This window comes from Typopeltis vanoorti, chromosome 12 (assembly GCF_054136105.1).
Source record: "Typopeltis vanoorti isolate ZY-2024b chromosome 12, IOZ_Tvanoo_1.0, whole genome shotgun sequence".
In the NCBI taxonomy this organism is placed as follows: Eukaryota; Metazoa; Arthropoda; class Arachnida; order Uropygi; family Thelyphonidae; genus Typopeltis; species Typopeltis vanoorti.
Window position 1 is genome coordinate 32,670,210 of NC_143560.1, and position 17,577 is coordinate 32,687,786.

Genomic DNA, 17,577 nt, shown 5'->3' on the forward strand with positions numbered 1-17,577 from the left:
GACCCAGTGCTTACAAAATACTGAAACACATGAATGCAGATATAAAAGAAACTGTAAATATGAATTGTGAAATAGATGTAAAAGAATTCTTGGATTACTTTACAGATCTTTGGACGGATAATACTGGCATCAAAAATAATTACACCAGAAACTTACAAAATACCCTAAATGATATGATAACAATGAAAGAATTAAAGGACAACCTAAATAAAAAATAAATGACAAATCAGCAGGAGAAGATGGGATAAACTCCGAACTGTATAAATTTGCTGGAAAAAAATTTCATCAAAGATTATTAAAATTTTTAAATAAAATATATACAAGTGGACAAATACCAATAGAATGGTATAGAAGCATAGTAATACCTATATTTAAAAAAAGGGGATAAAACAAAATCTGCTAACTACAGGAGGTATTAGTTAATTGAATACAAGCTACAAAATATATAGCAGAATACTTAATGAAAAACTAAAACTATAGGGTGAAAAAATATAATTAGAATGTCAAAATGGATTTTGAAAAGGACGCTCTGCAATGGATGCAGCTTTCTGTTTAAAACCACTTATAGAAAAAAAGATGATAATTTAATTTGGAAACTCATCTTTTGTTTATAGATTCGAAAACGCATTTGACAAAAAGATATATACTGTTTGATATATTACAAAGAATAAATATACCTAATATTTTACTACATGCAATATTGAATATATATATATATATATATATATAATAAAATAAAAATAAATGAAAAGTTGTTTGAAAAACAATCTATAAACCAAGGAGTAAGACAGGGATGCCCTCTGTCTCCAACACTTTTCAACATTTATATTAATGAAATATTAATACAGTGGAACACCTTAAACAATCAAGGTATAGAAATTTCCCGGAATAACAAAATAAATACGCTATTATTTGCAGATGATCAGGTAATAATATCAGATAAGGAAGACAATTTACAAAGAGCAATACATAATTTAAACATCATAGTAGAACAGTTTGGAATGAAAATTTCCATACATAAAACTAAAACAATGGCATTTTGTGGACAAACTCCAGTTAGAAGCAAAATAGTTATTATTAATAAAATAATAGAACAGATAAATACTTACAGTTACCTTGGATGTGAAATAGCATATGAAGGAGAAAAAGACAAAATTAAAAACTTCAAAATTTTTACAATCATAGGCCTGATAAATAAAACACTCAACCCAAATATAGCACAAAAAGAAACACGCTTGAAAATATACAATACTTTAGCAGTGCCCACATCATTATATGGCAGTGGAATTTGGGCAATAAACAAGATAAACAAAGAATAAAAACAAGATTTATGAAATGAGATTTATGAGAAGATCTGCAAAATACACATTATTAGATCAAAAAAAGGAACGAAGACATTTTAAAAGAACTAAAAACAAAATCAATAGAAGAACAATTGAACAATTATAAACAAAAATGGATTAAACACGTAAACCGAATGGCCAACACCCGACATCCTAAACAAATACTAAAATATAAGCCAATTAGAAAGAGAAGACAGAGCAGATCTCAAAAAAGGATATTGTATGGATAATGAGACCGGAACAGACCAATATGGTCTATACCGTAATTAGTGTTATGATGATGAAGAACTTAACTCTCATTACGGTATTTTCAGTGTGAAATTGCATACCAATAAAACTAAACGTTTCTCACTAGTTCTTGATATTTCTTATGATGTTTGAGAGGAGGAGGGAGAGCAGCAAGTATTTTGAGAAATAACTTAATACAGAGTAAAACGGCGAAAAAAAGGGTGGAATTTTAATTTTTATTTTAAATGACAAAATGAAAAAAATATAGCAAAAATGGGTGGGAGTACAGCTGCTTCCAATATTCGCATTTCGGTTGGTGCAATAATGAGTTGGAAACCAATTAAAATTCACGCTACATTTGCTCCTCATATAAAGAAAACATTAAATACGAGCAGTGGTGTATATTCTAAATACGATGCGTAGTGTGTATTCTCAAATCGTCTACCCAACTCTCCACCCCCACCCCAAGATATTAAACCCTGAGTGCGCTACTGAATACAAGTATATATTCCTTCATTGAGATTAAAGTTTGGACGCTGAAGAATTAGAGCACATTCTGCCAAAGACGTTGGAATTCATGGTTGCTTCCATGTAGTAATTTAGCTTTATTCCCATGGATTCTGTGGCTAGTAAGTTAATTCATGATCATAGACTTTTGTTTTATTTTTAGTTCAGTACAGGATTGGTGTTTTGCGACTGATTTGCTTGTTTGTCCAAAGTAGGTCAACTTGCAATTAAAAGGAATTTGATATACTCCAAGTAGTAATAAGAATAATATTTTATCTTTTGACGGTGGTAAGAAAGAGGTCATTATTTTATTTTTTAGTTCAGTACAGGATTAGTGCTTTGGTGCTTCTATCTTTTGGAGGTGGTAAGAAACTGCTATTTGTTTAGTAGGTTTAAACGTGATGGAAATTTCTTTAGGATACGAGAAACACGTTTTGAAGTGCCTCTAAGTTACACTTTCTAATATTGATGGTTTAAAAACATACTTAAACCGAAATATCTAAATAATTTATTTAAAATATTTTTGTGCTGTGCAGAAGCGTTTTATTATAGTTTCTGTGGATGCTACGGTGATCTTTTCATCATAGAATTTTAACGGACACATAAAAGTTCTTGGTTTTCAAACACTGCAGAAAAATCATTTATCGTCTTGGGTAGCAGAAACAAACCACAAAAGTTCAACTTACCATGTGAAATACGCATCCAGCAAGTTCAGCTTCTATGCTTGCTGTTCGTCGTATGATGTAGACACCGCGTAAGTCTCACATCCTGACATGTCAGCTCCACTCGTTCGTTCTCCGCTGCAATAATTCGTTTAAACAGAGTTAGCCGGAGCGTCCGACTCACGCAGTCACATAGTGGGCATCTTCTACTCTTGAGAATGGCCGATTTCAAAGCTGGAGTTAAAATTAATAGTATATGCACAGGTACAAATGCGCAAAACTTTTTTTTCAAGTAAGCAAAAGGTTTTTCTTGAATTTAGCCTATGGAAAATACATAGGTTATTCACGTAATTATGGTGTGTTTCCATTGATTTAATTTCGATGTATGTATTCTGCTCCTAATGAACTTCGACTAGAAAATTTCCAACGAAAGATTTGAACAGACATTTTCCCTAATGATATTCCATTTTCTCATTCATTCAATTCACACAGTTATCTGCTGAACGCTAACACTGAAAGATTCTTCGGATAGCCTCTTTATGCTGAACTCTTTCTGCAAGTTACATAACATTTTCACGACTGTTGCTTAAGTATACCAATATGCCTCCAAAATTTAATACACTGTCTGGTTTTATGTAAACAATTTGACTTAAAATATACAATAAAATGCTTTTTATATAACTTACCGTTTTGGTACCATTTGTGTCTACCGAGACCAGTGTGAAGACGACATGATTTTCGGTGAAGTTGTTGAATTTCTCCGGTAGAAAATGACCTCCAGCCTGCAATGTAAGAACAGGAGCCCACTCTTCCATTTTCTCAGATAAATTAATAGCTGAGTTTAATTAAGAAAGATATAAAGTGCAAATAAGCCACAGAACACCATTATGGTTTTCAGAGGCATTGGAAGCTGTAATAATAATTTAATAAGTTGGAAACAAATAATTTCAGGCTACACTTGCTCATCGTATAAAGAAAACATGGTTAAATATATTCTTAAATTATTTTCTTATAATCTCACGTTAAAATTCTTCATTATTTGAAATGAAGATGATGAAGTGCTAACTCGTTAAACTGTCGAGCAAATGATTCAACCCACAGGCGCAAAAAAAAAAAAAAGGATACAGATAGGATTTTCCTCCCTTACTGCAACAGTGATCCAGTTGTCTTCCTTCTCCTTAATAAAACTCAGTGCTACCTATTAAAACAAAGATAGAACTAAAATATTTGGAAACACACTAACTGAGAAAGTGCAATTATCTAGGAAACATATCAGATGTCTCCAAAATATAGCTTCCAACAACCAAATGGCTTACAATCAAAGACAATTCTGGTTTTAACTGCAGAGTAAAAATGTTTACTTTAAATGTGATGATTCGAATGCACATTTAAGGCGATTTTAGTTTTAAAAACTCCCAGAATTTCATGGGAAAAAGTTTCTGGCGTTATTACTTTATATGGTATTATGTATTGTATGGATAACGATAATGTTTTTTTTTTTTTGCCTCTTTTTCGTGTAGTAATAAACCGTCTGATGTGTTTAATAAATGTTTAACTTAAAAGTATGACGAATTGTTTTGCGATCGTTTACTTACCACAGAAAATATAACAAAGCCAGTAAGAACACCAATTTTGATACCACTGAATAACTTTCGTATCCTCTTGGGTTTCTCTTCTTGACCCTTATCTGAAGAACTGGGACTTGGAGATTCGGTGCTTGTGTCGCCATCTCTGGAGAAGGAAATGATTTAAGCTTTTCTAACTGTACAAAAAAATTGCAAGTTGAAATTAAGGAGGAAATTTATATAAAATAAAATAAATGCATAATAAAAAAATCATAAGTAGAGCGTCCTCCTGATATGCAGTCTTGGTGAAAAGGAAATGCAACTAGAATCCAGTTCGGATTTAACTTAGGCGTTATATCCTAACTATGATTACAAAAATTGAAATAAATTTATTAGGAATTTTTAAAGATAAGTTTAAGAGTTTTAACATTTGCGATGTAACAAAATCGGTTGGAGAAGTTATTGAAATTCTATAACAAAGTGAAAAGGAACGAAACGTCCAGTAAAATGGTAAATATTATTCTCTATCAATTACGTTGATTAAATAATTAACTGTATTTACCTATCGTAAAACAAACGTTCTGTGCAGTCAAATTTCCAAATCAAAGAGTAGGCCTACATCATAATGGAATGTGTTACTTGTTTTAACTTGTGTATCCAAACACCGAAATTACCAATGTAGTTTAGGTAGTTTAGACCCGCTGCTTTATCGTAGCAGGTCGAAAAATTGCATAATTCATAGACATATGCAAAACTATTTAAATCAATGAAGATATCAACTGATACAACTCATCATTCTTTAATTATGATTTAGTTTTTAATTATGCAATTGTTGCAACCCATTCTTTAATGAGTTTGTGACTATCGATGCGAGTTAAAACATTGCCAGCATAGAAGGATGATTCATTAAGCTCCCTATGGAATAGTATATTACACATTACAGAATAATCTGATCCACAAAAAAAAAAAGAACAGAAGTTATTGAAATCTTTGATCTTAGGAAATTAGAAATTACCGAAGAAGATTTGTTAAAAATGATAATCGAATTATTTTTCTGATAAATAATCATTACACGAATTCTTCGTCAAATTGTGTTTGGATTAATTTTCTTCAATGAATTTTCTGAAACTGTGTAAAAGACATCACAAATCGTTTCGAAATGAGTTACTGGTACGTCTTCAAAGTTCAATATTGTTGAGAGCAATAATGGTCATTTTAGTATTCCTTAGCCAGATTACTTACTGTTCGAGTAAATAAACAATAGAAAACAATCATCCCATGTTTAGTAAATAGTGGTTAAAATAATTTAATTATTTATCAATTTATGTATTCCGTGCCATCATTAAGACAAAAAAAAAAACGCTTTTTTTTGCTATAAGAAATAACAGTAATTTATTTAATTATGTATCAATTTATGTATTCAGTGTCATCATTAATACAAAAAAATGAAAACTATTTGTTTTGCGATTATAAGAAATTTTAGCGTTTCCTAACTGGAGATTAAGTCATGGGACATTAACAAAACTTGTAACTGAGATATATCATAGCATTAACTATTCCAAAGAATCAGTATATTTTTATTTAAACTTTCTGCCGGGAACCCCAAGTCTAAGGCTACAAATGAATTAACTTTCAATTACTGTAAACGAAATATTCTAGTAAGGCTTTTTTGAGATTCTGAGAGGATAGCAGGGGCTTAGAGAAGCCAAAAAAAAAAAAAAAAAAAAAAATATTAAAACGTTGTCCATATGCTGTCTAATACCATTTGTCAAAACGCACAAATCATCTTTCTAAATTTTCAACGGTATTTTAATATTGTTATACAATATTAAAAGATTATTGAATAATTTAGAAAATCCTGCTCTATAGATTAAACATGGAAATTCAGTTACTTTTCGCTGATGAGCAGGGTGATGATCTGGCGTCAGATCCAATTCATTACACCTAAATATATTAAAACGTCTATAACCCCAGTGAAATTTTTACCTACTACCTATTGGCCAAGAATTTCCTCTTTAAAACCCTTGTATAAAGAGACAAATTACGCCGAACGATTAAAATCGATTTTATTCTTTCACAATATTTGCTTCCTTACAAAAAAAAAATATTTACGCTAATGTAATCACGTCACTTCCTGTCAGGTGTCTCTTCCTGTGAAAGGATACTCAGGACGCCAGATACGTTGGCGCACTGATAGCTAAGATGACAAAACTAGAAAATAAAAACCCGTGACTTGAAGTCATTTTATCTGTGAGATAAAACTATGGTTAAAACAAACTCAGTCAGCTCATTATAAATGTATTTACTTAAGTGAATTGTTTTTCATTCCTCGAAAGAATTAAGGTCGTGTTTTATTAAATCCCATAAGTATTAAAATCAATGCAAGTGAAGAATACAATGCGATAATAGTATGTTAATGTAAACTTTCAGCCGTTGGTTTTCATTCGTAACTGTCTGGAGTCTACCTAATCAGCAAACCAGTAATCTGCTAATATATTCCATTTCCCCCTTGATAACTTTTTGTTTTTCATTGTACAGATCTCGTGTTGAGCAGCTGAAAAGCTATTTATGATTTCCCAGTTTGTCTTCGAAGCAATTAGGTAGGATACGAGAGCATAATCTGTGGTATGTTGCAACCCTGCAATCTGATATTATTAATAAATTTTCAATCTGAACATCGTTGGAGATGCAGTTTTGATTTTTTGAAGAATTTTCTGAATATTACTGGAAGGGTTTGGGTTGCTTATTTTCAGAGTTAATACCTTCAAACTATTTTTTGTCAGTTTTGTGATCTAGGACAAAAATACTCAAGTTCTCGCTGAAGCAATGAAAAAAATAGTCCAAAAGGTTTTGAGATGGTTGATGCTTAATAATAAAAAAGCAGGGACTGGAGGATTCCAAAATACAAAATTAAAAAAAAAAAAAAAAAAAAAGTAACTAGAAATCAAAAATAGGTGGCGCTGCACCCAAATCTTGCATCATACCTTATAAGTAATAATAATGCTACAGTAGAAAAAGAAATGCGTGTTTTTTTTAATTAAAAAAAAAAAAACGTTTTTCGTCTAGCGAAGGGAAAATTATAGTTTTCTGGTTTGCTATAAAGCCTCGTTTCTCTAGTATCTGAATATTTATTAGCATATTTTGCTACAACACAAGTTTTTGCATGACAATCGAGAAATATTTCTATGTTGTTCAACTGAATGTAAGTTAGCTTGTCTCATAAGTAATTAGGAAGAAAACGCCCTACAAAACAGGCAAATCGGTAGAGAAACATACGCTGCAGCGAAAAAAAAAAGCATTAAATTCTGTTTCGAAATAATGAATTATCTAAATGAAGTAATCGACTGTAATATTCAAACACATTAAATTTAAAATCATTAATTCGATAAAGATATTGAATGATTCATGCTCCTAATCTAATCAACTAAACGATTAACTTATAGAATGAAAGTAACATTTCGATTAAAATGCACTTATCTAATCATTAAGGAGGTATAATTTTACTTTCCTACATTTAAAACTTTCTCTATCCGCTATGAATTATGACTGCACAAACTTATCTCCAACAGCTCGATATGAAGATCTCTGAGAATAGCTACGGTTCAGGGTTAAATTAAAGCCGTTCATGGGTACAAGGCCCAATGTAGATAACAGAGATCTCAGTATATTTTAACTCCTGCAATGCAAAAAGAAAGAAAAAAAGGGCTGATATACTTGCGAACTAACTCCAGTAGCCGAATTATGGATGTAAAGCTATCTTCCGTATATATCTTCGATAACAGAGGTGTCACTTCGTTCTTAGACATCTTACATACTGCTGTTTGTAGCAATATAAATATCAGGAAATGTTGCCAATTACGAAGGTCGGCGTTTACGGGTTATCACGATGCAAACATGTGATAAGTCATAGAACAAACAACACGGAGTTGAAGAATTTTGTGGATGAATCAAACACACGAATGAAAGAATAAATACATGTGTGTAGCGTTTTCTCTAGGGAAAAAAATACTAATAATTAAGTATTAAATAAATGTATTTTAGCGTGATATTTAGTTATGTGTACAATAACTGATATTCAGAAGAGTTAAACAATATAGAAGTCGATACTAAACTACGGGAACTTAACTGTTTTTCTGTACTGAAAGATCGATACAGAGCTGCAAACCAAATGCAAAAACTAAATGAGTCACTTCAGTCTTAAGAGTGTGTGGAAGTCGACGTTGATGAAACATAAACTGTGCGTTAACGATATTGTATGGAGTGATGGGCGTTCCCCGTCCTCACAAACCAGACAAAGAAAGCAATCAACAGCTACGATATGCTCATCTCATTACTTTAACTGATTTGGCAATCTTAAGACGTCCTAAATAAACGCCTTAGAGAGACATAAGGATAGTCAACAAACGCACTTAAAAATTTGGTGGATACCCTATGAAACACGCTTCTTCGAAATCATTATCAATTAACATGAAGATATTTCCATGCAGTTCACTACTGGGAACGACAGGGCAGTCAAAAAGGTTAGAAAGACAAAAACGCTATGGCAGTTCTCGAAACTATCAATGACCGTAAACCATAAAAAAGCTCCATAAACCAAGGCTTCTTTAAAAAAAAAAAGTTTGTATTTTGCAAATTGGAACTTGGAATCAAGTAACGTGCTGCACAAACTTCCTCCCTCTGTCTAAATATCTAAGATATGAGGTCCTCTCCTGGAGAAGAAAGCGGACCAACTTGAAAATCTAGACAATTTCCTGGCTCCATTCATTCACTATGTATACCTTAATTAGTTTTTTCCCGTTGATTAGGTGACTAAAATAATGAGCCGCGTATTTTTCGCAGCCATTTTGTTTAATTCGGGTGCAGATGAATTTTTAATGACGTCAGAAATTAGAAGAACGCCCAGTCTGAGTTTTGAGATTTTGATTAATAAGATGAGTCAAGTCTCTAATATAATTCGTCTCTTCGTATTATGATACAGAAAACGAAATCAAGTCACTGGGGCGAAAATGAATATAAGGAGTTAAAGCTCAATAGAACCCATAAGAACCTGCGATTATCGATCGAATTAAAGTTAATTCGATCGATAATCGCAGCCATAATTAATGTGAATGACAAGTAGTGATTATGAGATAATAGTACCATTCTGTAATGCATATATCAGGTTGCATTTGGATTGGGGGGGGGGGACGAGTCCATTAATGAGTGTAATGATCGTCTCTATACTGGAATACCAAGAAGGAGAGGGAGGGAAGGTCCTGAAACGTATCCGACAAATGTACATCCTAGCGCCAAACATCTGTTCTCTAAACCTTTCCTCTCTTTCCGTGAATGCTAAACAGATGTCAAATTCCTCTTAATACTTTCACTTTTAATATGATTTTGCCATCGATATAATCGGTTATCTCTAGTTTTACTCAGAACTTTTATTTCTAACCCAACTCTTCATTTGTGAAGAAAACAAAATTTGGCCGTTTTTTTTTCTAATATTAACTCATTATCCTGCTTAAAACTAAACTATGACCACCCCTTATTTCAAATCCCATGTATACTCATATATTAGTATGAAGATACTCAGCAATAATTCAGGAAGACCTCTCCATGTGAATTATGCATCTAGAGTATATGCTTCTCTTAATTTTAAACGAACTAAAATTCCTTTTGCACGTCTTGTTAATTTCCATATAAAAATAATGAATGCAAAGTAGTTCTTACTGAACTTAGATTTATATTATTCCTATTTTCATTTTGTTTTAATAAAATATAAATTTTTTAATGGAGTAAAAAGATAGCAAGTAGCTTCGAATTATTACTGTACAGACCAGAATTGAAGTTTAAGAACTGGTCTTCGTTAATCTTTATGGTTGTTACAGCATTTTGTAACTTGACTACAGTTATCTCTTACACTAAAAAAGCGATAATATATCTTGTTTCTTTATATGACAAAAGGCAGACAATCATGTTTCGTAAACAAAATGTTTAAATAAAATTTCACAACAGGATACAATAAACTGCACAAATTCAACATGGATATCGTTGATCTTTCCCCACAATACAGAACGAATGTTTTGGATTTATCTTTGTTAGTTGGATACTTTACAAATTCCCCTACATCACTCATTCACTGTTGCACTTTCATTGGGCTTACCTCCACGAGAGGGATCCGTTTACAATATTAATAATTTTAATAAAGATGCATTGACCAACTTTTTCCACTATGTGTATTAAGGAAATACTTAACGTTTACCGATTAATATCAACTCTCACTGATAGTACTTTCACATACTTCGACTACACACAAAAAAAAAATTGTTTTGGCTTCAGTCTGCCCATGCAACTTCACAGGTTAAAATAAATCGGTAATCGTTTCTGTCGGCGAAGAGTGACGAGAATTATTAGTAGATGCCTTTCATCACCTGGTGAGAGATCATTAATTACTGGAGGACACAAATGGTCCGGCGGAAATGTTCCGTTTTGTCTCCAGAGCAGGTTCTGAGATTATCCAAGTCTTATCCCACCCATTCTGGGTGGTATAAGACAATCTTTATAACGAAATTAATACACGTGAGTCTGAATCCAGTTGTATATTATTACATTTATCTTCTATCAACTTGAAACATTGTGATCAGCTTGTTTGTGCATGAGAGGCTATTAAACACCTCTCATGCACAAAGTAGCTTCAATCATTTTGAGTTTCATGAAACTCCTCATTTATTTAGCAAGTATGCCGAATTCCTATTTCCAAATGATTAGCGTCAGAAAAGTTAAATCTCACTGGAAAAAGTGAGATTTTCATCCGTAATAACTATACTAAAGAGGTACAATGAGAATTAAAGACAGCGATAAGAACTAAATTGCTGAAGAAATATGAAATATCGAAAGAAAATTACAAATAGGTGCTCATATTAAAAATGTTTTAATAGCAATTCCAAACATAACGTTATACAGTACAACTTCTCGTGTGTTGAAGTACCGTTATGCGAGTTAATAGTAAGAGAATTTATTCTCTTACTATTAACTCGCATAACGGTACTTACAACACACGGTAATAAATGTTACCGCTTGTTGTAAGTGTGTGGTTTGAATAAATGTTAATCGAGGAGGTTGTTCCAACGAATAAATGGATGGTGTGAAGGAGGAAACGATTTGGTTTGCCCACTTTCGCCTTCATCAATATGGATGACAGTGGAAAATAGGGACAAAAGAAGTAAAAAAAGGTAGGGAGAGAGAAATATTTTAATAGAGTATGGAATAAACGAGTAAGAAGCGCTATTTATATTCTTCTGAATAAAATCAAGAATTTTCGGTGAAGTTTTTTGATACGACATTCCAAATATTCCAGCTTTATGAAATTTCGGTTTAAATGTCTGATCATTCTAAAACATGACAGAATTAAAGATTTGTACAAAAATAGGTCTATACCCCCCCCCCACATACACACACCCCAGAATACATCGTATGTAGGATATTTTATTCATATTTTTCAATCTCATTCTTATTAAACTGCATGATTTTTGTGAATATTTAATGGAAAAATCAGCATTCTTTTTTGAAAAGCGAATGTTACAGTGAGGTAATACATAATAAACTGAAGCCAACAATTCAGAGTAAACACTACTATCACATGACACGTGCTACGGACTCAAATGCAAATATCTCATGCGCTATGCTTGGAGATATTAAGACAATCTTGCATACAATCCAGACCTTGTATCAAGCTATCATTTATATGGGTCACTGAAATGGAACTTGGAAGGTTCAGTTTGCTGAGATGAAGATGGCACAATTAGGACATCTCTCCCCCCCTCCGAGAAAGTCGTCAGACATATATTCTGCACTCAAGAAATGATATATTCAAAACAACAACAAAAAAAAGATAGTATGCTTAGGATTCATTTTGTGTGTTCTGCACTTTCATGCTGATTTTAATACAAACACATTTTGACTCACGAAGAGTACTAAGCAGATCACGTTTACTTGATTTGGAAAGTTAATCTATACGCTACCCAAGAAATGGAGGATAAATGTGGAACAAAAACAGGTGACAACGTAACTGACAACTTCGTTAACTACCGTACCACAAGAGGCACTTCGTAGAAAATCTAAATATCTCTTTATTCACCCATTAAAATATGATTTTAATGGGTGAATAAAGAGATACTTCAAATTCATATTTTGAACTGTCAACCCGTTCAAATATGATTTGAATGGATGAATAAAGAGAAGAGTGAAGATTATGGGAAGGTATAAGAGAAAGGAAATAAGCTCAGTGTTCTTCATTTTGGGACAAGGAAAAAAAATCATTATAGAAACATTGTTGGCTGAAGATGGTAGAAGACAGAACTCTATAATACCTTCTTTGTAGATTACATCCAAGTGTGTAAGTTAGGATCTGTACTTATCACTTCTTGGATTTCTTATACATTTCTTGGTAATGATGTATCGGTGCTCTGTTCGGTTTGCTAAATGATATTTGATACTAATAAAGGGAATTTTTCCAAAAGACAGAGTAGTTGATGGGATGAAAATAAATTAGCTGAAATCAGGAATTTGAATTTTGGATAAACTTGTACATTTATGAAACTCAGTAAGACCGGATGAGATTATGTATTTTAGAAAATCGCATTTAAATGATTGTTTAACAGTATTTCAGTTAGAAGAATCTTAAAAGAATGGAGAGAGGAAACGACCACGACAAAGCAGTGTAATTATTAGGGAATGAGATAGGCGAAGAAATATCAACGAAAGAGCAAGAGTTGTGCAAGATGAGCATTGTATCATAGCACAACAGCAACTAATGGAATTTTCTTACAGAAATTTATCCTTTGACTGCTAAATACTATATATATACACTACAAGAATGATGATATGGATGAAGCGAACATGCATAATAATACCACTCGATATCATGAATTGTAATAATCAGGAGTGACAGGACAGAGAAATGCAGCTAAATGTAATATTTTAGCTTTCTGAAATTCAAAACTTTAAGCCTGCCTGCTATAACCCCGGGTTTTTACTTGACGAGGAAGAAAGACACACAAATTACATTTTAGTATGATAGCAATTCAATTTCAGGAGATATTTTAAAAGTAGTAAACAAAATATTGGATGATAAGGACGACGGACAAGGAGAGGTAATCACGTGACTGTTCGATTGCGTAAGAACTTCAAGCCACGCTGAGCTGCTGTCAACGTCTTTATAATGCCCACTTTGAGGATAGATTCGATAAATAATTTGGAAAGTCTGATGAACAGGAAAAAAAGTTGACATGAATATTATATGTTAAGTGCTCCAACTAAATACGCTATTTTTCCAATGGCAGAAAGAGAGAACGTGAATAATAAGCCATCTTAGCAATTCTAAAGTTTGGGCGAATCCCGTTTTAATACAAAGCGGTGGATGTGTGAAATGCGTTTACGAAGAAAATAAAGAGAATGAAGTGACGTTGTATACAAATATTGTAACAGGTTGAGCACCCAAAATATTAGCGTCTCCAAAAAAATTTGTGCAATAATTCTGTAAAATATATTGGTGATAAAGGCCTCAAATTATTTGTTTTAATATAAACGAACTGATAAAATATACATATAAAATACTTAATAATATTAATACTAAATTTAACATGGATTGCTGGACTCGTTGTCGTAAATTTCACTTGTAAATCAAAGGGAAATTTCCGAGATACAACAAAATAAAAATAGGTAATTAATTCCATCTCCCAAAATTGGTGAAAGATTTTAGTTATTTCACTTGGAAGGGTAATTATGTACCCCGACAACTACTGAAAATTCATAAAAACTCAAGATAGATAAGAAATAGTTATTTTTCTATACCTGATATGAATGAAATCATAGTAAGGAAAAATAACTGAGGATTGGAAATAAAAGCACAGAAAAATGTAGCCAACTATGCCCTGCAAAACTACACGAAGTTTCAGTTCCCGATATCTTATCTATTCTCCAAATTACAAAAATTCTTACCTGTTCATAAACATGTATTTCGACACGTTCTTCGGAGATGTAGATCCATTTAGCAAGGGCGTTCTCTCGTCACATATTTCTTTTTTCCTACTTCTAAACGAGGCAAAAATTGTATTTTTTGTAGGCATAGCAAAATCTCTACTCCTTGAGGGGACGGGTATGTCGATATCTAGATTGTCGTCAGCTTCTGGGTCCCTAATAACAGAAGTGTTGTAGATAAGAAATTCTTCGTTGCTTAGCAACTGTTGAAACTACTCTCAAAGATACGCTTACTATCTTTCACACACACAAGATAATGAATTCAATTACCGTGGGGTTTAACATGTCATTTTCAGATTTCTGACTTTTAGACCTCATGTAATCGTTCGAAATATTGCTAAAGCACCATTTCAGCAACACTTACATTGAGAGAAATCTAAAAATGTAATTTCTATGCATACTGGAGAAATAATAAATTTAATAGTTGATAAAATTACACTTAACATTACACTTAATGTAAGTTAAAAAGAACGTCTGCACGTTTAAATAAATGAATGTAAGTCGGATCCCGATATAATTAGTGCTAACCTATGCAAATTAACCTTCTGATATTAAATTTATATTAAAAACATCATTCAGGATAATTAATTTTAGAGGAACAAAAACTACTCTTGTAAACACCCGTGTAATTTGTGACCATCCAGTAACAAATACTAAACGTATAATTATTAGAAGGCAATTTTACCGTGGAAAAATTTCCATGAAAGCTATCAACGTCGAATTTTAGCAACGCGTTTATCATTTCAAGGAACGGGGAACGAAAAACGTGACGAGGGAAAGCAAATGGGGAACTGCTCACCAGTCGGATGAATACTAAACTTTCCCACAGTAAAATTAGTGCCACAATATTTTAACTTCACACCCATTCTAATTTTGTATCAACAAATCGTTAAAGAAGAATTATTTGGATTTGTTTTATTCATATCGGCATTTAGAACTCAAGCAGTAGCCAGAAATATTTCAACTATTAGATTAACTACGAGCTGAATGTATTTCACCTTTGTGAATACGACGTGCTCTTATTCAAAAATAGTTCACGGTTCATTATTTAAATTTACAGTTAACACACAATACACGATAATGGATTATCTGCACTCTATTTTCTTTGTCCCTCAAAAGGTGAGGAGTATTCCATTTGACACTACTTCATTATACATGTGAAATTATTCTAACGCCCATAATAATTAAAATAACTGAAAATTTAATCCTCAATAATTATAAATCTTCAATTATGAACTCTATAAAAACACTGAATTATCATTTCACACGCATTTAATATTGAAAGTACGAATGTAGTAGTAATTTAATCAAATGATTTCCACCTGTTGGACACAGAAATATCCACCATTATTTCCGATGACTTCGGCATTCCACACCGTACGAATATAATGGAATCTGAAGTAGTATGAAAATGGTGGTCATTTTTACAAATCCAAGTAGTAGTAGTGACAGACATGTGCAACTGCCGAACACGAATTAGTTTGGTGAGTTTAACAAAAAGAACAAAAGTATTATATTAATATAATAATCGCTATAAAAATTAATACAACTTTCCTGTTAACATACATGAACTAGTAACTTGAGCAAACGATCTTGCAAATACATGTTAAATTTAGCGACACTAGCGCCCCCAAATGAAAAGGAAAAAACAAGGAATATTTTACAGATAATAATATGCTTCAGTTATGAATAGAAATGAATAAATTTAAAGCTAGGAAATCAGGAATTGTGTAATTCGAAATTAATGACTTAATTTCGAATTACAGCTAGAGGAGATTAATATAGCAGTTGTATTAGAACTTTGGAAAGGGAAGGAGTAAATGAAGGAGTAATTTTATCATAACTCAGAATTATAATGGCATTTGTTTAAGTGAATTCAAAAGTGAAGAACAAAATGAATAATGTAGATTAATATTTAAATTTTTAAAATTATTTACAATTTTATCACTTAAAAGTTTTTTTTTAATTCCAGCTATTTATTGACATGACATATATCAACACAGTAAGCCAGACTTGTATTATCCGTACAAACACTATCTTCATCAGCTGATTATATCAGCAATATCATCTGTATAATACATGTGACGCAGTATTATCATTGGTTGATCTCTCACGCCTGCGACAACAGGCAAATGACTATTATTGCAATCTTTTGATAAGGCTATGCATGCAAAACAAGAAAAGGTGGTGAAAAGTAAATATGGACAATGAGAAAGCAGAATAGTAACAGAATGGTAACACTGTGACTCAGAGTACAGCAATTTTAAAGGCAGATAAAGCTTACAATACGTCATAATACTATTCTTGTTATACTTCTTTATTACTCAGAACAAAAGATATGGAACCTGATAAGAAATGTGAATGCGTAACCCCCAGCATTACAATACAAAAATTTTAATGGTCATTTTTACTATATTTTTACGATATATTTTAGGATTAATTTATGATATAAAATTTGTATCGTAAATTCCATCTCTTATCACTCATTCATGTTATTTTGTGGATTAAAATATTTACTTCACATACATCCTGTTCATTCCACAGGATGTATGTGACATTTTACTTTCTAAGAAATTAAAAAAGTGCTAACATATCCTTTCAAAATAAATATTTCTTTCTGTAATTAAAAAAATAAGATTTATTTCTAAATCGCTTTCCACTTCATGTTCTCGTAAAAACAACAGAAAAAATGGGTTCCATGAAAATTCATCGAGAAAACAATTAATCCAAAATGCAATTCATCGAAAAAACAATTCACCGAAAAATTTAACTAAAATTTTTTTTCGAAAATGATATGATAAAAGTGACCCATTTAGAACAAAAACTGAACCGTGCAAACAGCTTCTTGTACCGACAACTTCTACTAATTCCGCTAAGTCAGAGAGTTATTGTAATACATAATTTGGACACGTGATTTCTTTGTTGCCCCGAATATAGCTGAACTGAAAACCTGAACGGTTCGACATTTTCTTGTAAAAGTTTCAAATAGCGAATCTGAATCAGATTCGGGTTCAGTATTTGTTCTAAATGGATCACTTTTATCATAACATTTTCGAAAAGTTTAAATTTTCGGTTAATTGTTTTTTCTATGAATTGCATTTTCGACGAATTGTCGTTCGAAGAATTGTCTTTCAATTAATTGCCTTTTCGAGAAACTCTCCGGACACCGAAAAAATGGCTGTGTGAATGTCTTCTTCTTCATGTAGCTTCCTCAGTGAGAGGGTGCAGCACCATGTCCTTCCAGTTCTCTCT

The 17,577-nt window shown here is 32.2% G+C and overlaps 1 protein-coding gene across 1 annotated transcript in view; it reads right to left on the reverse strand.

Annotated features, from left to right (window-relative positions):
• The window catches only part of LOC150100670 (P protein-like), a 76,970-nt gene that overhangs the window by 31,167 nt on the left and 28,226 nt on the right, over positions 1-17,577 (reverse strand). The window contains exons 4-7 of the mRNA XM_090401069.1: positions 14,287-14,481; positions 4,336-4,471; positions 3,866-3,938; positions 3,427-3,575 (exon numbers count right to left, since the gene is read on the reverse strand). Coding sequence (XP_090257195.1) covers positions 3,427-3,575; positions 3,866-3,938; positions 4,336-4,471; positions 14,287-14,481 — 553 coding nt within the window. The remainder of the gene's footprint in view (positions 1-3,426; positions 3,576-3,865; positions 3,939-4,335; positions 4,472-14,286; positions 14,482-17,577) is intronic.